Below are 26,364 nucleotides of genomic sequence, written 5' to 3'. Positions count from 1 at the left end.
CAGAACAGTAGATTGCCAAAAGAAAATAAATGTAAACTGCAGTGTAGAAAATACTATCTCAGGATTTGACATTGACAACCTGTCAAGTGTCTGTCAACTCTATTTTATTTACATTTTTGAGGTTATGTAAGTAGTAGAGTCGTAAAGTAGAGTAGAGAGCCTAATAATTAAGTAATAAATATTTGAAACAACAATGCCGGACAATGAAACTACTGAGAAATCAGAAGTAACCTCAATACCTAGTGACAAACCAGATACTCAGAATGGTCAAAGTACTAGTAATTCAGATGAAAATGATGAGCCTGAAGATAAGTGGGTGGTCAGTATAAAGTTTATTAAGTCAAAACTGTGGAAAAACACATTTTTCTGAAGCACGTTAAAATGTTGAGTTCCTAAATGATTTTATAAACAGTAATCTTCACTTAATAAGACCCTTCTTCTCGGTGTTCCTTACCCCTAGACATGCATATTTAAATCCCAAACAGACATCTAACTAGTGTACGTACACACGTTTATTTGCATAACACTGAAGTTTTTTCGTTAAGTGGAAAGCGGTAGCTACACATGCTTTCATGCTCTAAGGCACTTAAATAAAATTAAAGTCAAGTAGAGGAGTTAAACCTACCATTGTTTAGACTAGGAATTTATAATTTCATAATTCTTCATTCTATTTCCTAAACCTGTTTTTTCTTGAATTTATAGATTAGAGAATGTGAATTGTACAAAGATGAATACAAGGACTGCACAAGCTTTAGAGGGCGATTTCAACAGTTGTTTGTCTATGGTGAGACTCTGGACTGCAACCAGTGGAAGAAGGATTACGATAACTGTTGCAAGTGGGAAAGTGACAGAGATAAAAAAGCTGCTGTAAGTAGAATATTTTGTCACTTTAATATCCCAAAATTCACAAAAAAAAAATGTTTTTGGAGAAAAACAATTTGTTCTCATTCTTTCTCTATAAAATAAACTTACCCTGACAATAATAATAAGCATATGATAAAATTTAAGCAAAATTCATTATTAAAAAAATAAACCTAATTGCCCAGTAATAAAGAAACTGTATACAACATAATATCCTAAATCTTTAATAAGCTAGTACCAAAACTTGAGCTTCCTCATGACCTAAGTTATTTTATCCCCCCTGCAGGGCAAATATATCTAAATCTTTTTTTTTTTTTTTATGTTACATCCTTTTTGTTTACTACTACTTATTTACTATACTACACTATTTATAATGGTTTTAGGAAGCCTTAATAGCTAGTGAAAAGGCAAGAAGAATGGAAAGATTAAGAGCTCATTACAGAAATGATGTCTGGAAAAAGAGGGATGCTCCTCCACCTGATTGGGACAAACCATTGCCAGAATGGATGGAAAAAAGAAATGAAAACACACTGCTAGCACAAAAGGCAAAGGAATTAAAAGAAGGCAAATTGCTAGATGACAAAAAGTCTTCTTGTTCAATCATGTGACCTTTGATGATAGTAAATATAGTATAGTTAATTTATAATAGTTTGTAGATAATAAATTTAAGTTGTTAAATCGTTACCTTAATTGTATTATTTGTGTTGCCATAAATAAATTTCTTAAAATGGTTATTTAAAAAATACTATTTCTTTTTAGTACACTATTGGAATTACGCCAAGAACAAGGCTCAAAGAGCAAGGCTCATTGATTTATATTATATTTGAGACCATATCTGCTGATTCATCAATGATTTAGTTTAGAGTATTTTCTGATAGAAATTTATGTTGTTTTAATAATATACTTATGCCTCTAAATATTTGTATAAAGTATAAATTAATGCAAAACCAATATTACTGAGACCTTTATGTGTATGATTACCCAAACACTGCGTAACTTGACGCTGGTTCGATGCCCGCGTGATTCAAAAATTGTGTAAATCAGACTTGTTTGCAGCCTGGGTAATTTAATACACAATATACACATAGAACATGTGTATTAAAATGTAATGTTTGTGATACGTCTCTCTCAATACAGCGATACCTGCCAAGACATAAAACATCAGAAAAAATAAAAAGGCATGATAAAGACTTGAGTAAGTTTCATTGATCCGACGTAAGTCGTAAGATTCTGTAAGCAAGTCAAATTAAAGTTATCAATTACTTTGACCTAGCAACTGACTTTTTATCAGTCAGATAAGACTTGGCAGTGCCTTTAATTGTTCACAAACATGATAAAATTTGTTTACTGCATATCTCACTAGAAATGTATTCTATGTGAATCTCGTATTGTGAGGCAGTCTGTCGTGGCAGAAGCACAAATGAGCCGCGTACTGTGCCGGAGTGTGTTATCGTTACGATTGATAAGAGTGCCGATGGCTCGTAATTCTTCGTCTTTCCTCATTGAGGACCCTAAATATTCCTTTTTAAAGGAATTAGGACTGAAAGAAAAGAATGTAGGAGTGTTTAACGGTAAATGGGAGGCGAATGGTCCGGTAAGTTTAATAAACGTTTTATTCGAAACTTTAATTTGTTTTAACTATTAAACGTTGAATGTTAAATCCTCTCTACTTAAAAAAACTAATAAATCGAATACCAAAACTGCAATTGATATTTTTACTAGTATCTTTTTTTACTTTTGGTTTTGAGTATTTAATTATTATATAGTGATTGAGCTATCCCTACTAATACGCGAAAAATACTTAACCGATCGGCATTAAACTTTGCAGATAATTTGGTCTTGGAGGGATAAGAAGTAACATAATGTTTGTATTAACCAATTAAAAAAACGGGATTAGGTACCTATGCGTAACAGCGAAATAACACGCGACCTCTAGTTAAATATAAATAGACCTAAAGGTTTTAGCTAAGCGAGAGCGACCTCCTTGCATATCTTCGATGAAATCGAACGTGGTTCTTAGATCATTATGTGTAGGTACCTTCATTACTAGTGCGTATAGTAAACATCCCAACTAACATATCAAGACAGAGTTATCACAACTAAATCCTATAAATAGTCATATCGGGTAGACAAACATTATGTCAGGCATGTTAAGTATGAAATCAGCGTTGTTACATCTGCGTAAACAACAAGCCGCGTAAATAATGTTGTAATTTGTTATGTCAACGGGATCATTACCACGATATTTAAACAGTTCAAGTAGGTAGGTACTTATGTATTTTTTCAGATAAGGAATGGATTTTTCCCCCCGTAATAGGTATTATTCGGGCAAATCTAGGTTTCTTATTTTAATTGAAAGATAAGAACCTTTTTAAAACTATTGCGACGGTCTCATGCATGGTCTCTTCTAAAGCTTTTATCCGTCTCCGGCAAAGAAGTAGTCTATGACTTCCGATCCTTTTTATGTTCGATCAGCGTTTTCATTCAAGTATCTAACAAAATATACATTCTTGGTGCGTAGGTAATCCAGTCCTACAGCCCTGCTAATGGCAAGATCATAGCAGAGGTGCAGGCCGCCAGCCCAGCTGACTACGAAGCCTGTGCCGTCGCCGCGCAAGAGGCATGGCACTCCTGGGCAGAGCTGCCGGCTCCCTCAAGGGGAGAGATCGTCAGGCAAATTGGAGACGCCCTGAGGGAGAAACTACAGCCCCTTGGTCAACTTGTATCTTTGGAAATGGGTAAGACTGACCATCGCTACCAGATCTTAGTATCTAATTAATTAAGGACCTCGTGTCAACTTAACAAGACTAAAATAGTGGAGGTACCATTTATTATTTCTGAACAAAATAGGTAGGTAATGGGCCATGTATGTGCATCACTTATCTGCAGTAGCCAAAGGTCAAACTGTTTTAACGTAGTGAATATAATATAGATATACAAGTGTGTGCATATTTTACTCATGTGAACAGACTTTTAGGTAGCTATCTTAAGTTTACTAAAAGATATGTCTTACTCTACTATCTTGAGTTTGTTGACTTTATTGTTATCTTAAACACCATTGAAGGTATTACAAATCAGAAAATATTTTCAGTCCAAATATTGTATCTGATATGTAAGATAAGTATTTGTTTTCAAAGATAATTAACAGTGTAAACACCCGAAAATATAATATAGCACACGAACCACATATAAACCCACTGAGTTATTAGGTAGGTAATATGAAATTTTTGAATCACTTACGAGCTTCTTTCCCCACTTCTTAGGTAAGATCCTCCCTGAAGCATTAGGTGAGGTTGTGGAATACATTCACGTGTGCGACTTGGCTCTGGGCCTGTCGAGGACATTGCCTGGCACTATCTTCCCGTCAGAGCGGCCAGGACACGTGCTTCTAGAGAAATGGAACCCTCTCGGCGCTGTGGGTATCATCACCGCCTTCAACTTCCCAGTCGCTGTGTTTGGATGGAATAGCGCTCTGGCTATGGTGAGTTAGGTGAAAAAGGTTTATAATATTAAGCTATCATATATGTAGGTAAATTATAGATTTCTTATTGCGTTACCAAGTCAAAAAACTCGTGGCTATATTCCCAGCATTCATCATCATCATATTCGTCAACCCTGCTACACATATGCCTCCCCTACCTCTTCGGCTACCCCGCGTCCAGCTTCTTACACAGGTCATGAATATTTATTGTGCCTTTATGTACAACATACCTACCTTCCTTCTAGCACAGTTCTGTACAACCATATTTCACAGGTATGCGGTGACGTCAGCGTATGGAAGCCATCAGACACCACGCCCCTCACAGCTGTCGCTGTGACCAGGATAGTGGAGAGCGTGCTGGAGAAGAACAACATCCCTGGAGCAGTTGCAGCGCTCTGTGTCGGCGGCAAGGACATCGGCGAGAAAATTGTTAAAGATGAGAGAATGAAACTCGTGTCTTTCACTGGAAGCACGGCTGTTGGACAACAGGTAACGTTTCTGAACGGCATTTGAAAAAAAACACAGAAAATGCTATGTAATTTATAGCAAATAGTGTCTATATTTCATCTCCAATTTGCTTTTTAAATTAAAAAAAAGCCAAATATGAACCTTAATTCATTTATCAGGTGGGCGTTGAAGTCCAAAGACGTTTTGGTCGCCACCTACTGGAGCTGGGCGGAAACAATGCCATCATAGTGAACGCTGATGCCAACCTTGATTTGTTGCTGAACGCCGCACTATTCGCATGTGCCGGAACCGCAGGACAACGCTGCACAACTACCAGGAGGCTGCTCATTCACAAGAAGGTAAGGTTATGAAACATAATTTTCTCAAATACTTTGAGAAAAAAGATATCCCGTTCCCGTATCTCATTGTGAAATGCAAACCTTTAGCGCTAAGCGCTGTCGGAAGTCAGTCCAGTAATCAAATATCCCCAATTCCCCAGGTATACAGCGAAGTAGTGAGCCGTCTCTCCAAAGCCTTCGCTGGAGTAGTGAGCAGGATAGGCGACCCTCTGCTGTCTGAGACCCTGATCGGACCTCTGCACACGCCCGCCGCCTTGGAAGGCTACAAGAAGACTGTGGCGGAAGCCGTCAAACAAGGAGGCAAGATCGAATTTGGTGGCAAGGTAAATTCTGAAAACCGCCGTTCTGTTGTATAGGATAAAGAAGGAACATGTAACTTGTTTTAGAGATCTTAAATTGGCCTACAGTTTAACAAGCCTATAAGCAGTAAATAAAATTATCCAGCTGATAACCGTCTGACGTCATCATCAACTTTGTCCGAAATTCATTTACCAGGTAATTGAACGTGAAGGCTACTTCGTCGAGCCAACCATCATCACCGGCCTGCCGCACGACTCGCCCTTAGTGAAGACCGAAACCTTTGCTCCCATCGTATACTGCATCGAGATCCCAGACCTGGACACTGGCATCAAGTACAACAACGAAGTAGAACAGGGTTTGTCCTCAAGTGTCTTCACCGAGAACCTTGGAGATATATTCAAGGTATGAAACAATCACACATTACTTAATTTTGATGTCTTATGTATTAGTTTCCATGTAATGACTGGCCAGAAATACTGAGCTCCGAGGACCTCCGAGAATCTTAAATTAAGCTACCAGTCAGCAAAGGCGTTGGCGACAAAATATTTACAGCCAATTTTGTTGATGACGTATGAATTCGCACTTAAAAACAAGGAATATACCTTGCATCTACTTACTGTTCGATTACTATACCACCATTTTCTGTCACCAGTGGATTGGTCCCCACGGTTCAGATTGCGGCATCGTCAACGTTAACATTCCCACAAACGGCGCCGAAGTTGGTGGAGCTTTTGGCGGCGAGAAGGCAACAGGCGGCGGCCGCGAGTGCGGCTCCGACTCCTGGAAGAACTACATGAGGCGCTCCACTGTTACTATCAACTACTCCGGTACTATTAAACTGGCGCAGAACATCAAGTTTGGAGATGAATAAGTTTTGCTAGTTACAGGAAACTCGCCCTTATGTACTGTCATATTTCGATCATTACTGATGGCACTTTTTCTAATATCGTGAAAATCTAAATATACACTATAATTCATCGTCTATAAATCATAGATTTTCATATTTGTGGCTTGCATATATGGAATGACTCGTGATATAATTATGAGGAGTTATAATTTCAACATTTAATTATTAAGTTATGTCATAAATATATTCCTAAGATGTCGCTGTACACAGTATTTCCATATAAATGTAATGAAAAATTCATATGATACTGTAAGACTGACAGACTTGTAAAGAAATAAAAGTTTAAGATCATTTCATGAGTTTATTTAAGATTTCATCAGTCCTTTATTTTATTTATTAAGTTTGAAACATACAATATATTATCTAGCTTATATTACATTATATATCACCATTATTTATACATAAATGAGGTTTTATAAATACATTGTAATGCCAACAAAATGCCAGGATCTGAACTGAAAGTGGCAAAAAAACAAACTAATTGTAAAATCAATGCAGAGCAGTATTGTGCTTACACTAAGTAGAAAATGATCACTTTTGCCTCAGTATTAATAATTATGCTATATTCCCACGATCTGATATCGCGGACGACCTAGCAAAAATATACGGGGTACCTAGGATTTTAGGAATTGAACACACGTTCAAAAATCACTCTTCAAATTTTCGATTTTCTATTAGGGCTTGTACACGCTCGCGCGACGCAACCACTTGCACATTCATTCGCATCACACAAGCACTAAACATACTCATATATTTCACACACATTGTTGTTGATCACACAAATATTTGTCCTGGGTGGGGATCGAACCCACGACCTGCGCAATAGCAGTCAGGGTCACTTAATGAAGTGTTATAGTCCTTTTGGTCTAGACTCTAGAGGTTAGTACTAACCACTAGACTAATAGGCCAGTCATGTAATGTCGGTTGTAGGTTTTTATTTAAAAAACAAATATTGCTATCCATGCCACGACTTAAGAAAAAATACGTTCAGTACGGAAGATGGTTGTGGCAGGAATGGTTCAATGGTCACCGAAAATTGAAGTTTTCAGCGTTGTGAATTCGCATCGCGCCGATTTTCAGTATAGTGTACAAGCCCTCACATAGGTACTTAGTGTACAAATGTTTAGTGTTAAGTTCTAAGCTTCATTAATGTGGATGATACACCCTCCATATATCAACAGCTATGTCCATAGAATGTTGTTTGTGGAACCTGTATGTCTGTGATAGATTGTATTTCATTTGTGCAATCACACTGCCCTTCATGCCCCAATCCTTGACTTTCTTTTCTATGTGTTTTCTGTAACAATTATATTAGGAATTTTGTAATTTTATTTAATTTCTTTCTGAGTGGTACACACTTGCTAGAGCTTTGTATATGTGGACTAACTGTTTGTAAAATAATGTTTTTTTTTTTTTATTTGACCTCGAAAAAAAATTTCGAATGTCGGAAAAGGTGACTGTTAATATCGATACAACAGATATTCATGATTACTAAAGTTTTAAATCATACCTTGTAGAAGACTTGTGTAAAGAGTACACACTATCACAGCTGAGGAAAGTACCCATGCGGAGAAACTGCATGTCGATGCCGCTGTTGTTCTTAGTGCCAAACGGTGGGTTCATCAAAACTGTATCATAGTAACCCTCCCATCTAAAAAAGGAACATCCATTTTTAATTAGAAAGTAGGAAATTCATTATTATAAAAAGTTAACTGTTTTAAAAATTAAATTCCCTTTCTTTCTTGTTTGAGCAATTTAACGCAATGCCTGAAAACAAAGCAGACAAGATGAAAGTGTACGGTGAAATTTGATTTCAGCGACATACAAGTCATTTTAAAATATTAAAATATATTAGTCTTAACAAAAGACAGTTTAAACTCAAGTACTGTATTAATAATGCAATATTTACTGGCACACGCTCGACTCCAAGAAATCGCACTGTATAGCATCAATATTAGTTATTTCCATGTCATCCACATTCTCCCTGAAGACGTTCAGAGCGTGCTCGTCGACATCCACGGCGGTGACGAAGCTAGCTCCGAGCAGAGCCGCACCGATACCCCAGATGCCCGGCCCACAGCCCGCGTCCAGGACTATGCTGTTTTCTATTGATTCAAATTGTGTCTGTAAAATTGTAAAGAATGCTTTATAAGGAAAGGTATTACATGATGCAACTACGTCGAGACTACGACTAGTTTCGGACCCAACCGGAGTCCTTAAACATGAGCAGACGCGGCGGGATCGCGAGACCGCCGGGCTACCCCGATAAATACGCGTGAGTGAACCGTTACATAATTTAATAATGAATCATTCTCACGACAGTTACTATTAAAATACTTTGTGAGCTCCCAGTAACTTTGTTACATCGAAAAATGATCTGATTATATCTCACCTGTATAGTATAGAGCGCAGTAGCTGCGAGATGGGCTGGTGTCTCATATTGTTCTAACTGTACTTTTGGCTCCGTAAACCCATTTAAGCCCTCTAAATGACCCTCTAAGGTCTTCAGTTTCATTATTGCAGACATTATTGCAATCACTTATTATCAAATCTGGGTAACACTGGTAGGATCTGGTTTCCAAATGACGAGTCTTGGGATACAAAGTAGCCACAGGATGTGGCGTTTGCGTGCTGTAGGGCAGCTCTATGACTTGTATTTACTATATTAGCTTCAGGTAGCTGGGGGAATCCCTGGAACGGTCAAGTTACAAATCAGTTTTATTTCCTATGTATGAGCCTATCTAATGAACAACATCAAGCATTGACAATGGGAAATTAACTATTGCAATTGAATTGATTTAGATTTTTTTATAATGAATGGTAATACTCAATAAGCCCTCTCCTTATTGGACATCTCATTCATACACATTTCTTTTCTATGAACTCCAAAAAGGAAGGGGTTCTCAAGTTTTCTGTATATTGTTTTTTTTTGCTTGTTAGTACTTTACATGAAATAGCTATCATTTGATCCCATTAAAAATTCATCTATTTAGCCTTTTTATTTTATGATGGTTGTATATTTTTGTTGGTAAAATATTATTAAAGTTTTGAAAATAGAATAGTTATACTCACGGCAGTAGCAGAGACGGGTGGTATAGAACACATAGGCAGCTGGCTGACAGGGTTAGGCTGCGTCAGGGATATTGAGGTAGCTGTCAATGGAGCAACTGCACCTTGTTTCAGCAGCATCTGCTTCTTCAACTGTAACTCTTCAAGAATCTTCCGGTTTGTTAATTCTGTAAAGGAAAACATAATTATATTCAAACAATAATTTTTTACTCACTCCTTTTCTCAAATTTTTGCCCATGTTTTTAGAGTAATATGGCATTGACTAGTAACTTAATTGATATTGGCATAACGGTTAGACTTCTTAATATATAATATATCCTGGGACAACTCCCACATGGTTATCTGATCCCAAGCTAAGCAGAGCTTGTGTTATGGTAACCAGACAACTGATAAGCTTTTACTTATATATTTCTAAATACATACATATTATTGATAAATTACACCCAGACACCAGAACAAATGATCATGCCCGTCACACAACATTTGTCCTGGGCGGGAATCGAACCCACGACCTCCGTTATAGCAGTCAGGGTCACTAACCACTAGACCAACAGGCCCATCTTAGTCTCTTCTAGTGTTTGATAATTGGTAACTTCATTCTTAGCAGACATTTCTTTACCTTAACTGTTACTTTGTGAATGCCCTTTAATTTACATTAAAATCTACAGACTTCTAGATCATAAATAAGGTATAGTGTATGGTATTGTATGTGTAAAAAAAGTACCTAGTATGCATAGTGAGATACTTGAATCAATAATAAAATTAAATATAACTAAATAATAATCATTCACTGTTATTGCCACGAGTTTTGAAGATTATTTTAACCAGGTATGTTTTCATTCTTCTATTAATGTAGTGTGAAATCTAACCTCTCTGAGCGTTAGGCTGAGGAAACGCCATCTAATATCTTGCGGATGTTTATTTGTATCTTCAAAAGACATAAAATATGCTATCTTGTAAAGCTCTTAACAGGTCCAAAAATAAATTATACAATAAAACTTCTTAAATTTGTTGAGTGCTCATTCGAGGACTGTAAACTAAACAGCAGCGGATTGTAGAGAATGGATTGACGTTTGCTGTCACAATCACAATCAGTCACATACATTTTCAATTTTGGCGTTACAAAAGATTATACAATTTATTTATTTATTGAATAGAATAGAACGGTAAAAACCAATTACACTACTCATATACACATAAAACATAACTAATTATCAAGATCAGTAACTTATATATATATATATATCTATATCTAATCGGTACAACATACGAAATTTTAATATAAATTAAAGATACAAGGAAATACAAGAAAAAAGTAAAATAATAACAAAGATTAAAATAATGTATAGAAAAACCTAGCCGCCATATGTATGAATAATAACATTATAAAACCATCTGTAATAGGTTCTTATATTATTAGAATTACTCTTAACAGTAGACAAAATTAGTGTGTTTAATCAAAACTTAAAAAATAAAGCATATTTAAGCATTTAATATTTTATTACTCTTTTTAAGAATAATCACTTCTAACTATTAAAAAACAGTAAAAATTCAACGGGGTTCTTTTTCGCTAGCTTTGCCGCTATTTTTTTCTGTGGTAAGTCTTACGTAGCATAGCTCGGTCAGTGAACGGCGCACGGGAGTCAAGGTCATTGATCGATGGGATGACCATTCGGAAACTAACTGACCGGAAATAGAAAGTAACAAGTTTGCCAACCATCCGGTTTATAACCGTATTTTTGGTAATGATCTCCTTTTTAATCTATTTCCAGACTAAGATACCGGTTCCTACCGAAATTTTCGTGACGAATTTACGAAGTAGGTTTGTATTCTGATTTTCAGTTATTCTTAATTAACAGAAATTCTGAACATTTAAGAAAGAAATTAGAATGTAGATTCCATTACATATTTAAAATACTTAACTTTAGTTTGGAATTTGGCTACAAATTGCAGCTGGACTTAGCAATACACTGGTTATTTTCCATTAGCACATTTTATTTTGGTTATTGGTCAGCCAAGTAGGTAGGTACATAAAATTATATCCACTACAGGTTCTCACATCCCTCTGTAATATCTTACTCAAAGGTGATTTACTCCCAAAGTGGAAGCTACTAAAACTGGGAATCGAATCCCAAATACTTTTAAGAAACAATACATACAGATACAGATTTTTTCTGTAAGGATTATAATTTACGAATAATAAAACTTAATGGGATATTTTTGACTGACCGAATTTTATGGGAATAGAAGGTTTTATGAATAGAAACAAATATGGATTTTATAAAAAAGCATTTATTTTAAAACAATGTAGGTAATATACTTTCTGATTCTTGGCAAAACAGTCTCACATAAGCAAGTCAACATTTGGCCTCTCTTAAGAATAACATAAGACTAACATGCGCTGCCATAACTCACAAATGAATAAACTTGAAATATCAGATAAATAATAAAAAAGGACAAATATAAAACTATTTTCGTACATCTACATTGCAGTTAGCATTGCATCTTGGTTGAGCAATCTTAGATTAATTTGTTTATTAACGTAAATTATTCTAAATAAAAGGGAACATTAACATTACTAGAATTGACTCACAATATTATTAGCATATATAAAAAAACCATCTACTACTGTACCTAATTAACAGTTTTCACAGACGCAGACATTACAGTCCACAATGAGTTTGTGGGTCAGTAGGTATTGATAAACTTTGATAATAAATGCACAACAAAAATATCATAATTTAAGTTGCCTTTGTCTTTTATGATTATAAAAATATATAACAATTTAGAAATAATTATAACATTTTTCATCTATAAACAATTTGGAATAATATTGCACAAGCTCAAAGCTAAATTATTATGTGCATTTTTTATAAATACTATAAATATAACAACAAACCAACACAACACTTCGTAACTCTAAGAAATTAAGTTTTTATGACTCGTCTTTTAAAATGACACAATTTTGTTTTAGCTTCGACAACTACAATCCTGTACAGAGAAGCTTTGTGGCTTTGGACGATCCATATTATTTATTTATTACACTTAATTTAAGAGGGATATTCGATATTGACAACCGCCACTACACATATTGAAGAATATGTTCCTACAACTAATCTAACTAATAGAAAAAATAATATCACAGGCAAACGTGTCAATTTTATAAAAGTGAGAATTTCTACACCTAGGCACAAGAGGCTCGGTATACCCATTGGTTTTGTAACTATTAGTAGCTAGTTCTATGACTGAATTCGTTATCTTCGAGTATTGGCAGTTTCGATTATAGTTGTCGATCTAAATCTGTAATTTTAGTTTACAATGTGGTCAGTTTTACAACAAAGGACCGATTCGATAGGGCTTCGACGTTCAAATTTTCAACACTGGCCTAGATTTTATAATTTTGAATGATATATCTAGATAAAACCAGTGAGAAAAAACATTCTAATTATAATATTCTACAAGACTAAAAACTAAGAACCATCAACCGCGAGAATAAAGCGACCACATTGTCCCTCACCCCCACCATCACCGAGTGTTGGTTTGTTAGAAAATATTTTCACAGCACAGGAACAAACACATTCTGGACTAAATAAAATCTGAAAAAATGATAACAACATTTGTTTTTAAAGACTAGCACGTAATTTTGGCACAACGCTGTGTCCTCTCAGAGCACAGTGGCATCGATGTTGTTCTCTTTATATACAAAAGTTTAAAGATTTTTTTGCTCAGTGAAAACTAAGGGCGAGCGCAGGGCAGGCGCGCGGCGGGCGTGACGTCGCGCGCCACGCTGTCGCCGCGGCCGCTCTCCGCGACACTACGGGCGACCGCCGCCCGCCTGCCGCCCGCTCTCGTCATTCATTACAATATTAACGCTTAGTAGGGTTTCACAAAGCTTACTACGATCGAGTATCAGGAACAATGTTATTTAGATTTCGATTATCATATTATAACAGCAAGCAAAGAAAAGTATATAGGTACTTTTAATTATATTTGTGCCCAATGTGTCATGTTCGATGTATCGTTTTAAATTTATTTATGAAACCCTAAATAATAGTGACCGATTGTATCGTTCACATGATATGGACAGCTGCCATTACAATAATAAAATGCAAAATAATGTATATTAAAATTTAGTACAAAATTATCGTAAATAATTAAAAAAAAACTTATTTGAGTAAATAAATTCTCTTGTTCCATTGCTCATTCAGTGCTTTAGAGGCCGGAGTGTAAAAATAACTCGTATTCGTAGCTTGTTCATCTAAAAAGACATTACCCTGTCTGAGGTGACGATTTACGCATTGTTGTTTTGTTTTATTCCTTTAAAATAATGACATTAAATAATATATGTATCAAAACTATTCTAGGGTGGAGTTTAAATATCCAGAGCTAAGCGGCACATTGTACGGTTATTTTTACACCCCGCCTCAATGAGTATTTTACCCCAACAACACTCTTAATTCCAAACAACAGTACATACCTAACACTTCCCTGTATAAATATATTATAGTCTTGTAAAAGAAACCTTCGAAACCTCATAGGTCATTAACACTACGTGAGAAATTACACAAGAGCATTAGGATACAATATATTGCTACGAGTTAACTTATCATTTGGCACTAAATTAACATATTGCATCTCGAGCATTCGTCACAAATATATTATATACTTGCAAATCCTTTAACTCTCAATTTAACATTTCTAAATTACAATTAAATTTTATTAATTTTTCTAATGATATAAATTTCATTGGGCCAAAAATGTTCATGTTCTATGTGAATGTGTTATGTTATGAACTATCAACGAAATACAAATATTTCATTATATTGAGCAATCTGTCCATTCCCTTCTCACTTTCAAAAACCTAAAGGTATTTTAGTAACGGGAATGTGTGCTATACCAAACATTTAAAACACGAAACTAATAGACAAGACGCGTTCTCGGCAAGTAAAATTTGGCAAAATTGAGCATTAAGACTTTCAATTGGCATCGTAAAACATTACATAATAGTAAGATTTTACTACGTAGCACTGCGTGACTACTTATATATCCTAACTCTGGTAACTGTAACTTATTCATAGGTACACCAATCTCTGACAGTTGACTGCTAAAGACGAGCTAAAGTGTACTGTAGTGTGTACACGGGCCAGAGCGCACACCCGGCGACGACTGTACGTACATCTTACATCGTAGCGTACCACGCGCGTGCAACGTGTTACAGTAACAACATTCACGTTCGACGAGCGCGTGTCGTGAGGCAATCTATAAATTACACATAACAATCCCATTCCTTTGTTCGTTGTCTTAAAAACCGTTTAAACATGTTAGATTCCCGCACCGACAGCCCTCTCAGCGCAGCGTGTCGCCTGCCGGCGTGTGTGCTCTGGCGATACATGATTATGTCATTTGTACACAATGTACAAAATAGTGAAAAAACTAAGTATTACAAATTGATATGACGTAAATGTGAGACATTATCATTATGAGAATTTAGTTATTGTTCAAAAGAACTATAAATGACCGTGGACTTCTCAAGAGATCTTTCCAATTTACTAACTACATTTATAACAACTTGGTTAAAATAGTATTTAAAAATGAAATAAATCGTTCTTTATCAAATAATAGTTATTGCTTTTTTGATATGATAATACATCTGTAGGGCGGGCGGGCGCGGGCGCGGCGGGCGTCAGACGCGGCGCTGTGCGCGGCCGCGCCCGCGCCGCCTCACGTCCACCTTATACAGACGTACTGTACAATAGTATAATTACGTTATAACTCTTATATGTATATTTTAAAAATATGACTGCTTTATATCCATCATGATCACAGCTCTCCAAAGACTTTACAATATCCAAACCTTGACGCTCCAAAATAAATTCTTTATTATCATTTACACCTATAAAACGAAATGACTATAATATCTATAAGATAGCTCTAAAATTATGCCATTTTGATATATTTACTTTGCAATTGCAACGGTCCCTCGTACAGCACTTAAATGCCTCATATACAAATTTTAACGTAACGTTGAAAATGACTCGATTTTTATTTAAACATAAAATATAGAAAGCAATAAAACAACTGACTTGATGTCTATAAAAAAATTTAGAAATAAAGCGGCAGTGTTTGCGAATATTCGTGCAATAGAATCTAACTACAAAACATGTCTTAGGAACCTGATAAATTATTGCTAGAGCTTCGGGCACGACTCCACTTCCCCCTCCTTACAAACGACAATGTATCCCCGGCGCGGCCGGCAGATACATAACGAGATAAAATCTTATCAGTAGCCAATAGAAAAATATCACCTAAATAAATATGAATATTTTACACGGGCAACTCACCGCCGTCGTTCGTCGTCGCGACGCCGCGCAAATAAATATAAATCTTTCGAAACGACCGACGGGTGCCGCCGCCGCCGACCGCCGCGGCTGCGGAGACGGCGAGCGACGAGTTTCTTTATTTTCTCTTCTTTTTTGGTAAAAAATAACAAGATTATGAAATTGATATGCAACAGAGTGGCGGGCATCACTGTGCGTCGCCCTCGCCCTCCTCCCCTCCCGCCGCGCCGCGCCCGAAGTCGCCCGCACCAGCCGCGCCGCCCGGACCCTTCGTAGCCTCGCTGGAACACGCAACACGAGACAACCATTACACAGGGAAAAATATAAAGAAACACTGAAACCAAAAACACGATTCTTATTCATTGCTATGATGCGAAATAGACACCAATCGCCTGAATAAATACGTACTAGTTAGAATATGAGGAGCGTGCGCTCCCCCCGGGAGTGTCGACGTCGCAGGGCGGGGGCCGCGCGGCCGCGCTCAGCAGGTAGTTGGTCGAATCACTGAAACAGTTCGACAGCCTGCTACAAATTGTATTACTGCCTCGAGTGGCGCGGTATTAACATTCAACAACATAAATGCAGAACATACATACAAACTTAATATATCATTTTATAAAGACTAAAGGTATGGCATATTAAAATCGGCCTCCACAAAAATTCCCTTAGTCTCAAGAGACAAACTTAATAGCGAATCAACTCTTTAAACCGGGTTACATATGTACCTGGTCAGTAATAAGTTATTTTTTAATATAACATATACTCCACTTTTCCGTAGTAAGCCAAAACTTACTTCATAATTTAATAAATACATATAATAAAAATATATAGCTTCTGAAGTGTAAATATTTATAAAGTTATAATTCCATGAACAAATCAGGCATACACATATTTATTGTAAGAAATGTGAATGCTAAATTAATAGTACAATTAAAAAACAATTGTGTGTTGATGACGGTGTCCGGAGGCCCCATAAGATAAGGCGAGACGTCATTATCGTGGCCGCGGTAAAGGTCAGCCCCAGTCTGGGGAATTTTAAACAAAACTAATTAGAGTAAGTAAACATACAATAATGTTTTAACAATATTTTTTTACATAGACTGTGTAATATTTACAATAGGTGTCAAAAAGTTTAAATACGTGCTCAATTACATTGACCAAAGTACCTTAAAAGATCATATTATTATGTTGGTTCTTTTCTTGAGAAGAAGATAAAGAATGAGAGTATTAAAATTGTCATCAAAATACTTTAAGTCTTATCCTTCACATTATGACGCAATGAGAATTGTATTTTATATAAAAAAGTAGTAACTAACATGACGAAAACCGTTTAACATTCTTGGTAATGACATTATTTAACTGATATCTATTATTTATTTATTCGTGGTGGACTCGGCTGACATTTCGTAACTTAACATTACTAGTTATGGCGATAAGCATGGCACACATGGTGCCCCCTGATAACCTTTGATACATTACTTAAGATTAATAAAAATATAAAGTGATTTCATTTACTTGTAATACCTACTTCTAGTTAAAGGTCAAATACCTATCGTATTTGTTGAGCAAAAAATTTAGGTGATACACAATATCAAAGTTGGCTGTTATTGTAGCCCAACTGCAACGTCATGTATTAGATATCGACGGTTATTTTTTTAAGGATATTCATAATTATCTTGTCATATTACGACCCAAATCTAATGACAGATACATAGAAAAACCCAGCTTGATATTTCTTCTGAATGAATGGGTAATTCATTTCTGTTGTGTGTTGAAATATTATATCTGTTGTGTAGGTTTTTTTAACAAATCTATGGAGGATAACCTTAGCGGACTAATGCCGGCGAGTTGTTCGCATGTCAACAAATTCGTAAGTTCACCTGGCGGTCCTCATCCTGAGGGCGGCGCAGTTCTCCTTGCACTTGTAGGCTAGCACCTGCTTGATGCGGCTGACCTCGACGTCGGGGAAGTGCCTGCTGACGTAGGAGATGAGCGCGTGCACGCGGCGGCGGTCGAGCGGCGGCTTGGTGGGGCGCGACTCCTGCCCCGCGCGCGACCAGCGCTGCCCCGTCACCGAGCACGTCGCCAGCTCGATGGGCGAGAACAGCGCCGCCGCCAGCCCGCGGGTCACCTTGCGGTAGTCGCCCCACTTGACGCCGCGCAACAACTCCTCGCGGATCTCCACGCCTTCTCCCAATTTTATCTATAACATTACTTTTATGCCATATCCCGTCATATTGAAAGCCCTATTTAAACTAGTATTCTCATCTTCCTTGAAGGTCGATGGCAAAATTGCTGACTAGCTCTCGTTCAAAACACCGCGTGCTTAAATAATCCCCAAAAGAAATGTCATCATGATCTCACAAAAAGTATGATTATTTATTTGCGATAAAGGAAACTTTTTTGTAAATAACTTGACTGAAATTTAATGAATTAAAATTCCGATAACAAAATAATTAGTCATTGTCCTGGGAATCAAACCGAACATTTGATAGGCGGCAGCGGCGCGTACGTTCGCTAGACAACAACATGGTATCGTATCAATAAGATAACAATTCGTAACGTCTTACGAACGCACTTTTCTGGTCCCTGTGTTCGAATTGTATTGAGATAACCTATTCTAGCGATAATAGTGGGCTGATAACAAAAAAAAACCTGACTTGACTAAATTAACTGAACAATATAGCAACGATTAAAAAAATGGAACACAATACACTAACGACTTATCAATCCACTTGTTTAGTCAGTCTTGTTCGAAGTCATAAGATAATTACAAGTTATTTTTTAACAAATCAAACTTAAGCTATCATTTTAGCCTATGCCAAAAATTTGTACTTATTTCGGAGTAAAAGTCCGCATACATAATAACATACCTGTATTCACGTTGCAAACACATTTTACCAAACCTCACATAGGACGTAAGTTAGCGTGTCACGCATGTAGTTAGACCTCCTTAGATCTCTTGCAGAGCTTTTTTAAAGCGACTGATTTGATAGAATTTCCTGATATATGTTGTATATAACTCACGAGTCTGGGCGCAGCGGCGCCCCCTCGCTCGTTCTCTCGCTTGATGACGAAGGGCAGCGCGCGCCGGTGCTGCTCCAGCCACACGGCGTCCGGCACGGGGCGGTTGCGTCTACCGTCCCATCTCCCAACCGCTACACCACAAAAACGTTATAGGGACACAACATATTAATATCATGTATTCAACAACGACAACGTGCTCAGAAATATCTTAAAACTTTATTACACTTTGAGACATTGCATTGAGACATTCAGGAACATTACAGTAGAAAGTTTCTACTATAATGTGTGATAAAGACGGCATGAGATTTAGGGCGACTTTTTAATACTTGTCGTTGTTGTATACGGCCTTAAGACCTTCATATATCATATCTGAAATACTGACTCATCAATGAATAGGATTACTTAAACGCGGCGCTGACATAACCATTGATCAAACTGATTAAATACGCCTCCTCGTTTTATCAATGTAAAGTACGAAGGATAGAATTTAATAATATCAACAATCTGATAACAGAAAGCCACAATTACTTCGCAATACTTTATTTTTTGATATTTAGTAAAAAATACATTGATGTATGTACACAAGTTTATGATCTGCACAAAGCGAATGTGCAGATAAACGTTATTACATTTTATTAATTTTCACATCGAAAATAGACAAATTAGCAGTCAGTAATTGCTTGGTATACTATGTTGTTACAATAACGCAATATATGGTTGAAAACAAGTATGTAACAGAAAAATAATATTCGGTTGACCTTAGATTACAGCGGGATTATAAAGATAAACCTAAACCAAACTGATCTGATAAATTGACATTAATGGCAGTACGAGTACATTAGTGTAATAAATTGCAGTAAATAATAAAAAGTATAAGCATTCATATAAATGACATCAATAAACATTACTATCATAATGATAAAGTTTCTAGATTTATATAATTTCTATTTTAAATTCAGCAGTGTGAAGAGATTCATTTTTTCTTATACATTTATAGTTTTCATTTATATATGTCAATAATGAAAGCTGCGCCTTAACTTAGTAATTGGGATTAAAATTATTATTTAAGAAAAGTGCTTTTTTAAAATTACTATTACTAATACGTATAAGCGATTATTTTAGAGTAATTATTATTGCAATCAACTTGCGTCCGTAAGTTTTTTTTAATATTAATAATTGTTAAAATAAATGCAAAGTCGAAATTTAGAGATCATGGAAATAAAGTCACTTGAGATCACACATTACTCCAATAAGTTTACAATAAGAATTTCAAATGATAAACTAATATTGTTACTCACAACCCTAATCATATCTTTAATAAGTGTCCCCTCTAAATGCTTTTATTACAAAATGACTAGATGTGCTTTTTTCATGGCAATCATTTCATATATCTACAAAAAATAATTAAAGAAATAACCGATCAAAATTCAAAGTTATATAAAAATATAAGTATTAAAAAATCGCTTGACCTACAATCTAGTTTGTTATAATGTTGCTACAGTGTTCGGTGACACTGGGCTAGTGGGATTTTCGGCAAGTGATTCCAGTACATGATATAACCAACATATTTATATTATGCTAATATTACGAAGCCAAATGTTTGAGCGTCGCGTTCTTACTATTTCATTATTTTTATACGTTTATACATGCTAACTTAGCAGTGTATCGTCGCCATTTAAATCAAATACTTGGCGGATATATGTAGAAACTGTATGCACGTTCTCCAAGATTCTGATTCAATTCTTGTATACAATGCTTGTTACTGCGGCTTTTTATTACCGTTTATTTATTTTTTATTTGCTGTTTAATATATTTTTTTTATATTAGAACCTAATAATATTGCGAGGAGTAAAAATATATACCGACTGGTATCAACTGTAACTCAAACTTCCTATCAGAAGCTTATATTGCAAGCTCAACGCCCATTTGGCCATATTATTATCATCACTATGTAACAATTAAAGTGTAATTATTATTGACCGAAAGCCATTGATCTGATAAATCAACGATTGTGTAAACGAAAAGCATATAAAACAATACGCAATATTTCGTATGGCAACATAAACGTGGTGGTCCACTCTAAACAACTAATAGAATATTGAAGTTATGTATTACTTTAATAAACGTTTCTGAAGACTTATTATTCATTATATCTGAGATTTTGTACAAACTATTTACCGGGAGCCGTCCAATCACTCAACAATAACATTGTGTAAAGATAAAACTATTGTGTATAAAAATATCACTATTGTTGTTCAGCGCGGACTTATGTACACTCTTAGTTACGTACATAAGCCCGCGTATTCGACAAATAAAACGGATATGTTCGACACTTTCCATCTTCTGCGGTACAAAAAAATTATACTCTATTATGAAAATACACCCTATTATTTATTTCTATGTGAAAGAAAGTGTCGATCAAATGTGGATAACGTGTATAATGTATGTATGTATAATAATTATGTAACCAGTAAATAACCTATGTTATGTATGTAAAATCAGCACCGGTTTGCAACAAATGCTTTAACAACAATCAGTCTATTGTCAGAAAGGAAGGTACTGTATAAGTCCCACAACGAGCTTCAATTAGTCACTTACTAACTAGAACCCTTATCCACCGTGAGTCAAATGGTCGCGCGATCATTTTATGACTAAACATGTGGGTTTCTATTACCATTACATTCATAACAAAATCCCCCTTACCTTGTGACGCAAGGAGAGAACTTATAAAAACTCGGCTATAAATATGACGGACTTTACATTATTATAATCAACAGATCAACAATGTATTATACTATTGCATGTGATAACTGTGTATAGAGAAAACAATCTTCCTATCTTGCAGTAGGAAGGACTAAAGGAAACTCGTTGATGCGACGGATATCTGGCACTCGGTATAATATAGAAAGGCACACAATAAGCGGAGAGGTGTGACGGCAAATAGGCCCCCGGCGACACTCCGATCACAGACTAGATATATCTATTGACAGTCTTCGTTACGACTTTATAAGCCACTTCTTCACGACCTCGCCGCGCGAGGAGCCGCCACGCCGCGCGCATGTCTCTATACTATAGCAGAGAAATATCGCTAATAAAGAGCTCGACATGATGTCGGAGAGTCGCGTGGTGGCGGCCCCTCGGCGGCTCGTTCCTCTCGCGGGTGTAGTCGGGTGGTGTCAGAGCGCGCTACTGTTGGAAGCGCTGGGCGGGCCGCAGCGCGGGCAGCGGCGGCGGCTTGAGGCGCAGGCGCGCGGGCGGGTGCTGCGCCAGCGTGTGGCGGCGCAGATACAGCGGCGTCTTGAAGGAGCGCCCGCACGTGCTGCACGCCACCGGCTGCGCCTCGTGGATGAGCCGCACGTGCTGGCGCAGGTTGGACGCGTTGCTGTACCGGCGCCCGCACACCGCGCACTGCACGCCCGCGCCCGCGCCCGCGCCGGCGCCGCCCGCTGCCAACAACACCAGTTCGCACTCCGCCCCGCACTGCGCTCGCCGCCCGCCACGCCCGCCCGCCGCCCGCCGCCATAGCCCGCACTCGTTACCGTATTCAAATGCTACCCACTACCGATACCAATACTCATGAGTCTCATGAGTCTCATGAGCCTCAAGAGTCGTCGTCATCACCGAGTGCTTAACTTAGGATGAGGTTAATAGATGAACCTAACTTTGAAGATATGCTCAAAATTGTGTGCACGATTAAGGTTTCATAATGAATCTTAGTTATGCTAATTATCCTGATTTGAAGCTATCGTGAAAGCAGGTGAATATATTATTATTGGCAACAACTTGAGAAGTTTCGACATGGTTACAGTGTAAAGGTGGTTAGCATTTGAATAGGATAACGGGTACGTAGGGGCGGAGGGCGGCAGCGGCGAGGCAGCCGGCAGTGCGGGCCGGAGCGGCGCGTCGTCCGACACCCGCGCGCCTAGCCACCTGACTCGACACAACTTGCGACACGCGCGCTCTCTTGTACGGCCGATTTAAATTTTTATCAAATATTGCTAAAACGAAGGTTCGCCGGGGGCGCGGCTGTCCGAGTCGACGTGTGCGTGTGATAATGACGTGATAGTGAAACAGATAAACAGAGAGCATATTTACCTTCCGCGTTCTCGTCCCGTAGCTCCGTGTTCATTCCGGCCATGAGATCCATATTACCTGCGAAAGTATATTCAAACATAAGAATTTGGAAAGCAGTAACATTAAATGGATAAAGCTGTAGCAAAAATAGTTTAAACAAACCTTGCAATGTTGCAAATGGATTTGCAAGCGCGTTGTTCTCATTGTAGTAGATCTGCGGGAAACTGGAACGCTCTTCGTCGCTAGCTTCTTGTTCCATCACTTCCATTTTTGGTTCTAAAAGATCGGATGCATTGAATTCTTGGCATTTGTCTGTTCTATCAGGGTCTCCGGGGTCCATGAGTATTTCACTCTCTTCATTTTTCACCTCAGGTGCTTCGAGATCAGTTTTCACCCTCAGGGCAGGGTAGTTGGAAGTTTCTCTATAGTCATCACTATTAGGCCTCATTTGACTAGAAGTTTGAAATGGAGCTTCATCATTGAGATTGTTTCTGGCAACATCGGGAGAATTTCTAGTGGAGCGACGACTTGAGTTTTGTTCTTGGTCTTCGACAGAGGTCGTCTCAACATTTTGGTTTGCGGCTTTGGAGGAGGAGGTAGAGTGTGACGGCTTGGCGCTGAGCAAATTACGTAGTTGAGAAGGAGGAGATTTTCGATTCACTTTCTGCAAATGAATAAGAAGGAAGTCATGAATTAGCTATGACGTCATCATAATGATTGATGGGAATGAAAAGTGATTAATTACTTTATCGTTGTGTTGTGAACAGTCTGTGAGGCCTCGTATTTGTAGCGCGTCGGCAGTACGGAGGAAGGCGCTGAGCTGCGCCTGCGCTATGTTCACTTGGCCCACGTACATAAACTGAAGCAGCGCGCGCACGTGCGACACCTCGCAATCGCGCATGAATATTATAGGGTGAGGACATGGATTGTTCTGAAAACAACAATGTGGTTTTAATCAACAATAACAATCAACAATAAAGGCCGTCATCGTGATAAATAATCAATTATGTAACCGTTTTTAATTAATTAACTTCTACTTCATAACTGTACATTTGTACAAGTTCTATTTAAAACAATAATCAAACTGTACAGGTATAAATGAAGTTAGTTTAATTGGTAGCAAACTGATATTGTTACACATTCACCAAATATGTTATTTGTGATACATGATCATGAGTAAATAAATATACATTCTATTGCTGTCTCATTTATTGTAAATAGAATGACAATGACAGGTAATTGTTTATCAAATGTTTATGGATGTCCAGATTCATGAGCAAGGGGACGGAATGAACTTTGGACAACACACTAGATTATGCCATTCCTATGTTTTGTTTAAATAAATATATTCACTGGTATGATAGATAGTTGTTACTTACTATCTTTGTTTAATAATGGTGCTTGATTATGTTAGCTTGTGCATTGTTAGTAACAAGATAAGATGGAAATAGATAAATAAAATGTGACAGGAAAATAATATGTATTGTGAACATCAATAGACTGGCTTAATTGTAACCTAGAATTTAGAAATTGGTAAATAAATATACAATGCAGCTCTGCTAACAATACTAAATGATAATAAAAATCTATCTTGATAATCAGTAAGAGTGGTGATTCACTAAATGAAACATATCTCTAATAAGATCATCCTCTAATGAAACATAGCTGAATATTACCTATATTCATATTTTTTATTTAACTTCATAAAGTGACTACCACAAGAACATAAAATTTTATGCACAGCAGCCATATATGGGAGTTGTGAAGGTAAAACTCATTGTTTTGTATGACTGTTATAGAAGTTGTATTATTACAGAAATAAACTACATTTCATAAATGATCTTTTAGTCCATAATATATCAACATTTTACTTATATTTAAAGACTTTGCCCAACTCTTAGCATTAACACTCTGATAACTATGATATGCTAGGCAACACTTTAAATTAAGAAAATATTTCAACTATGCAAAAAATTAAGTGATGTTAAATTAAATACTACTTTGTCTGTCACTTTGTCCACTTAGCAATTTGCAACTCTTTTATGCTAATTTTGCCATTTCATATAAATGTACAAATAAAAAGTATATGCAATACTCAAATAGAATGTTCTCAAAATGTCCAGCTGAATGACTTTCATCATACATGTGAACTGTGAATTGTGGTTGTAATCTATATTCTCATAAAGATTTCAGAAGCAATGACCCCAGATAAAACTTGATGTGTTACAAAACTTCTTAGTTATATATTAAATATTATAAATTAGGCAAACATATTCATTAGCATGAACTGTATTGGTCACATTATGTGAATAAAGAATTCATTATAAGTTTCTTAGACATAAATGTAATCTATACCCCCAATGGTAATGAGTTAATTAGAAATTGTAAAACAGAATTTTAAAGTAGGTACAAATAAATGAAATCACGAGTACTTAACCGGAACGCGAGACATGGCATTTGTAAGTAGATCAAGTGTTTTATACATAACAACTTTCACTAGAGTCATTGTAATGGTGACACATCAAAGTGTGGGGAGTGAAAGATGGACTTACTTTAAATAATTCCTTGAAATATGGACTACATGCCGAAAGAACCACTTTATGTGCCTCCAGCCGGTGCCCCTCGCATGCCAGGGTGACATCCACGAAGTCCTCATCATCGCGCAATGCCTCGAATTGAGAAGTTATATTCGCTTGAAAATTGTTCCATCTCAAACAAAATTGCTGGTCGCCACCCAGTTCTGTACCTTCCATTACTTATAGACATAACTCGATATCCCTGCTCATTTAATTGGTTGATAAGAATAGTTAATTATTGAAAATAAATATATCACAGTAACTTGCAATTTCAGTCGCCGTCTGGCCGAAAATCTTATGAAAGAAAACAATCAATAAAATCTCGTACCAATATAAGAAAAATAAAACTTTTTAATTTGTCATTTGGATGGTACATTCACTTCATCGTTCCGTTACACGCTACGGTCCAGCACCGGTTTTTTCCAGCGATGAAAATAATATAACTTTCCGTAGCATATTCATTGGGATTGATTATTCATAATATTTACGCTACAAATACAAGTTTACTTGGAATCAAAAAATCTGTAAATAGATATTTACGTTTTTTAAATTTTAATGAAAGACAAAAGCATGAGAGTTCATTATTCGCTACGTTTGAATTAAATTATTGACCACGTTATAGTGCTAATATAATATCGACTTGTTTTAACTTTTCACTATTATGAGAATAAGCAAAAAATATTGTTAAATAAATCTTTAGAAATAAATTGAAACTTTGATACTTATTAAAAAAAATGTGGCTACCTGAATTGCCAATAGAAAAAAAATGTGTAACGAAATAATTTTTTATATGACAAGACAAAACATCCGGTAGGATTTCATTACTATTAATTATTTAACTCTAAACTAATACTATTAAAAAATAATATGGTAAATTAAAAATGCTTTTACACTATTACAATATATTGACATATACGAAACTTTG

General features: G+C 36.6%; 5 protein-coding genes across 7 annotated transcripts; 2 read left to right on the top strand and 3 right to left on the bottom strand.

Annotated features, from left to right (window-relative positions):
* The first annotated feature begins 103 nt into the window (after positions 1 to 103).
* LOC113491739 (UPF0545 protein C22orf39 homolog) lies at positions 104 to 1,545 on the top strand. The gene is made up of 3 exons (XM_026868887.1): positions 104 to 319; positions 703 to 867; positions 1,245 to 1,545. Exons 1-3 carry the CDS (start codon positions 194 to 196, stop codon positions 1,467 to 1,469), a joined length of 516 nt encoding a protein of 171 aa, XP_026724688.1. The 5' UTR covers positions 104 to 193; the 3' UTR covers positions 1,470 to 1,545.
* Positions 1,546 to 2,237: 692 nt separating this feature from the next.
* LOC113491734 (putative aldehyde dehydrogenase family 7 member A1 homolog) lies at positions 2,238 to 6,646 on the top strand. Its single transcript, XM_026868883.1, has 8 exons — positions 2,238 to 2,455; positions 3,383 to 3,599; positions 4,125 to 4,342; positions 4,616 to 4,831; positions 4,969 to 5,148; positions 5,289 to 5,471; positions 5,644 to 5,850; positions 6,101 to 6,646. Exons 1-8 carry the CDS (start codon positions 2,282 to 2,284, stop codon positions 6,317 to 6,319), a joined length of 1,614 nt encoding a protein of 537 aa, XP_026724684.1. The 5' UTR covers positions 2,238 to 2,281; the 3' UTR covers positions 6,320 to 6,646.
* On the bottom strand, positions 6,644 to 8,974 carry LOC113491736 (methyltransferase-like protein 5). Its single transcript, XM_026868885.1, has 4 exons — positions 8,748 to 8,974; positions 8,265 to 8,479; positions 7,866 to 8,006; positions 6,644 to 7,652 (listed from the first exon to the last, which is right to left on the bottom strand). The coding sequence occupies exons 1-4, from the start codon at positions 8,880 to 8,882 to the stop codon at positions 7,502 to 7,504; spliced, it is 642 nt and encodes a 213-aa protein (XP_026724686.1). The 5' UTR covers positions 8,883 to 8,974; the 3' UTR covers positions 6,644 to 7,501.
* On the bottom strand, positions 8,891 to 10,035 carry LOC113508694 (SOSS complex subunit C). The gene is made up of 3 exons (XM_026891778.1): positions 9,981 to 10,035; positions 9,428 to 9,591; positions 8,891 to 9,046 (listed from the first exon to the last, which is right to left on the bottom strand). The coding sequence occupies exons 1-3, from the start codon at positions 10,033 to 10,035 to the stop codon at positions 8,891 to 8,893; spliced, it is 375 nt and encodes a 124-aa protein (XP_026747579.1).
* A 1,663-nt stretch (positions 10,036 to 11,698) lies between these two features.
* LOC113491731 lies at positions 11,699 to 25,788 on the bottom strand. 3 transcript variants are annotated; one of them, XM_026868867.1, is made up of 8 exons: positions 25,416 to 25,788; positions 23,609 to 23,794; positions 23,026 to 23,527; positions 22,885 to 22,941; positions 18,790 to 18,920; positions 17,643 to 17,965; positions 16,171 to 16,284; positions 11,699 to 16,043 (listed from the first exon to the last, which is right to left on the bottom strand). In XM_026868867.1, exons 1-8 carry the CDS (start codon positions 25,614 to 25,616, stop codon positions 15,950 to 15,952), a joined length of 1,608 nt encoding a protein of 535 aa, XP_026724668.1. In that variant the 5' UTR covers positions 25,617 to 25,788; the 3' UTR covers positions 11,699 to 15,949. The 3 variants fall into 3 exon arrangements, with proteins under 3 accessions (XP_026724668.1, XP_026724669.1, XP_026724670.1); XM_026868868.1 differs by having other exon boundaries at positions 16,171 to 16,266; XM_026868869.1 differs by lacking the exon at positions 11,699 to 16,043 and having other exon boundaries at positions 16,170 to 16,284.
* Positions 25,789 to 26,364: the final 576 nt, after the last annotated feature.

The sequence above is a fragment of the Trichoplusia ni genome, chromosome 3 (genome assembly GCF_003590095.1).
Source record: "Trichoplusia ni isolate ovarian cell line Hi5 chromosome 3, tn1, whole genome shotgun sequence".
NCBI classification, from domain to species: Eukaryota; Metazoa; Arthropoda; class Insecta; order Lepidoptera; family Noctuidae; genus Trichoplusia; species Trichoplusia ni.
This window is presented reverse-complemented; position numbering and strand designations above follow the sequence as displayed.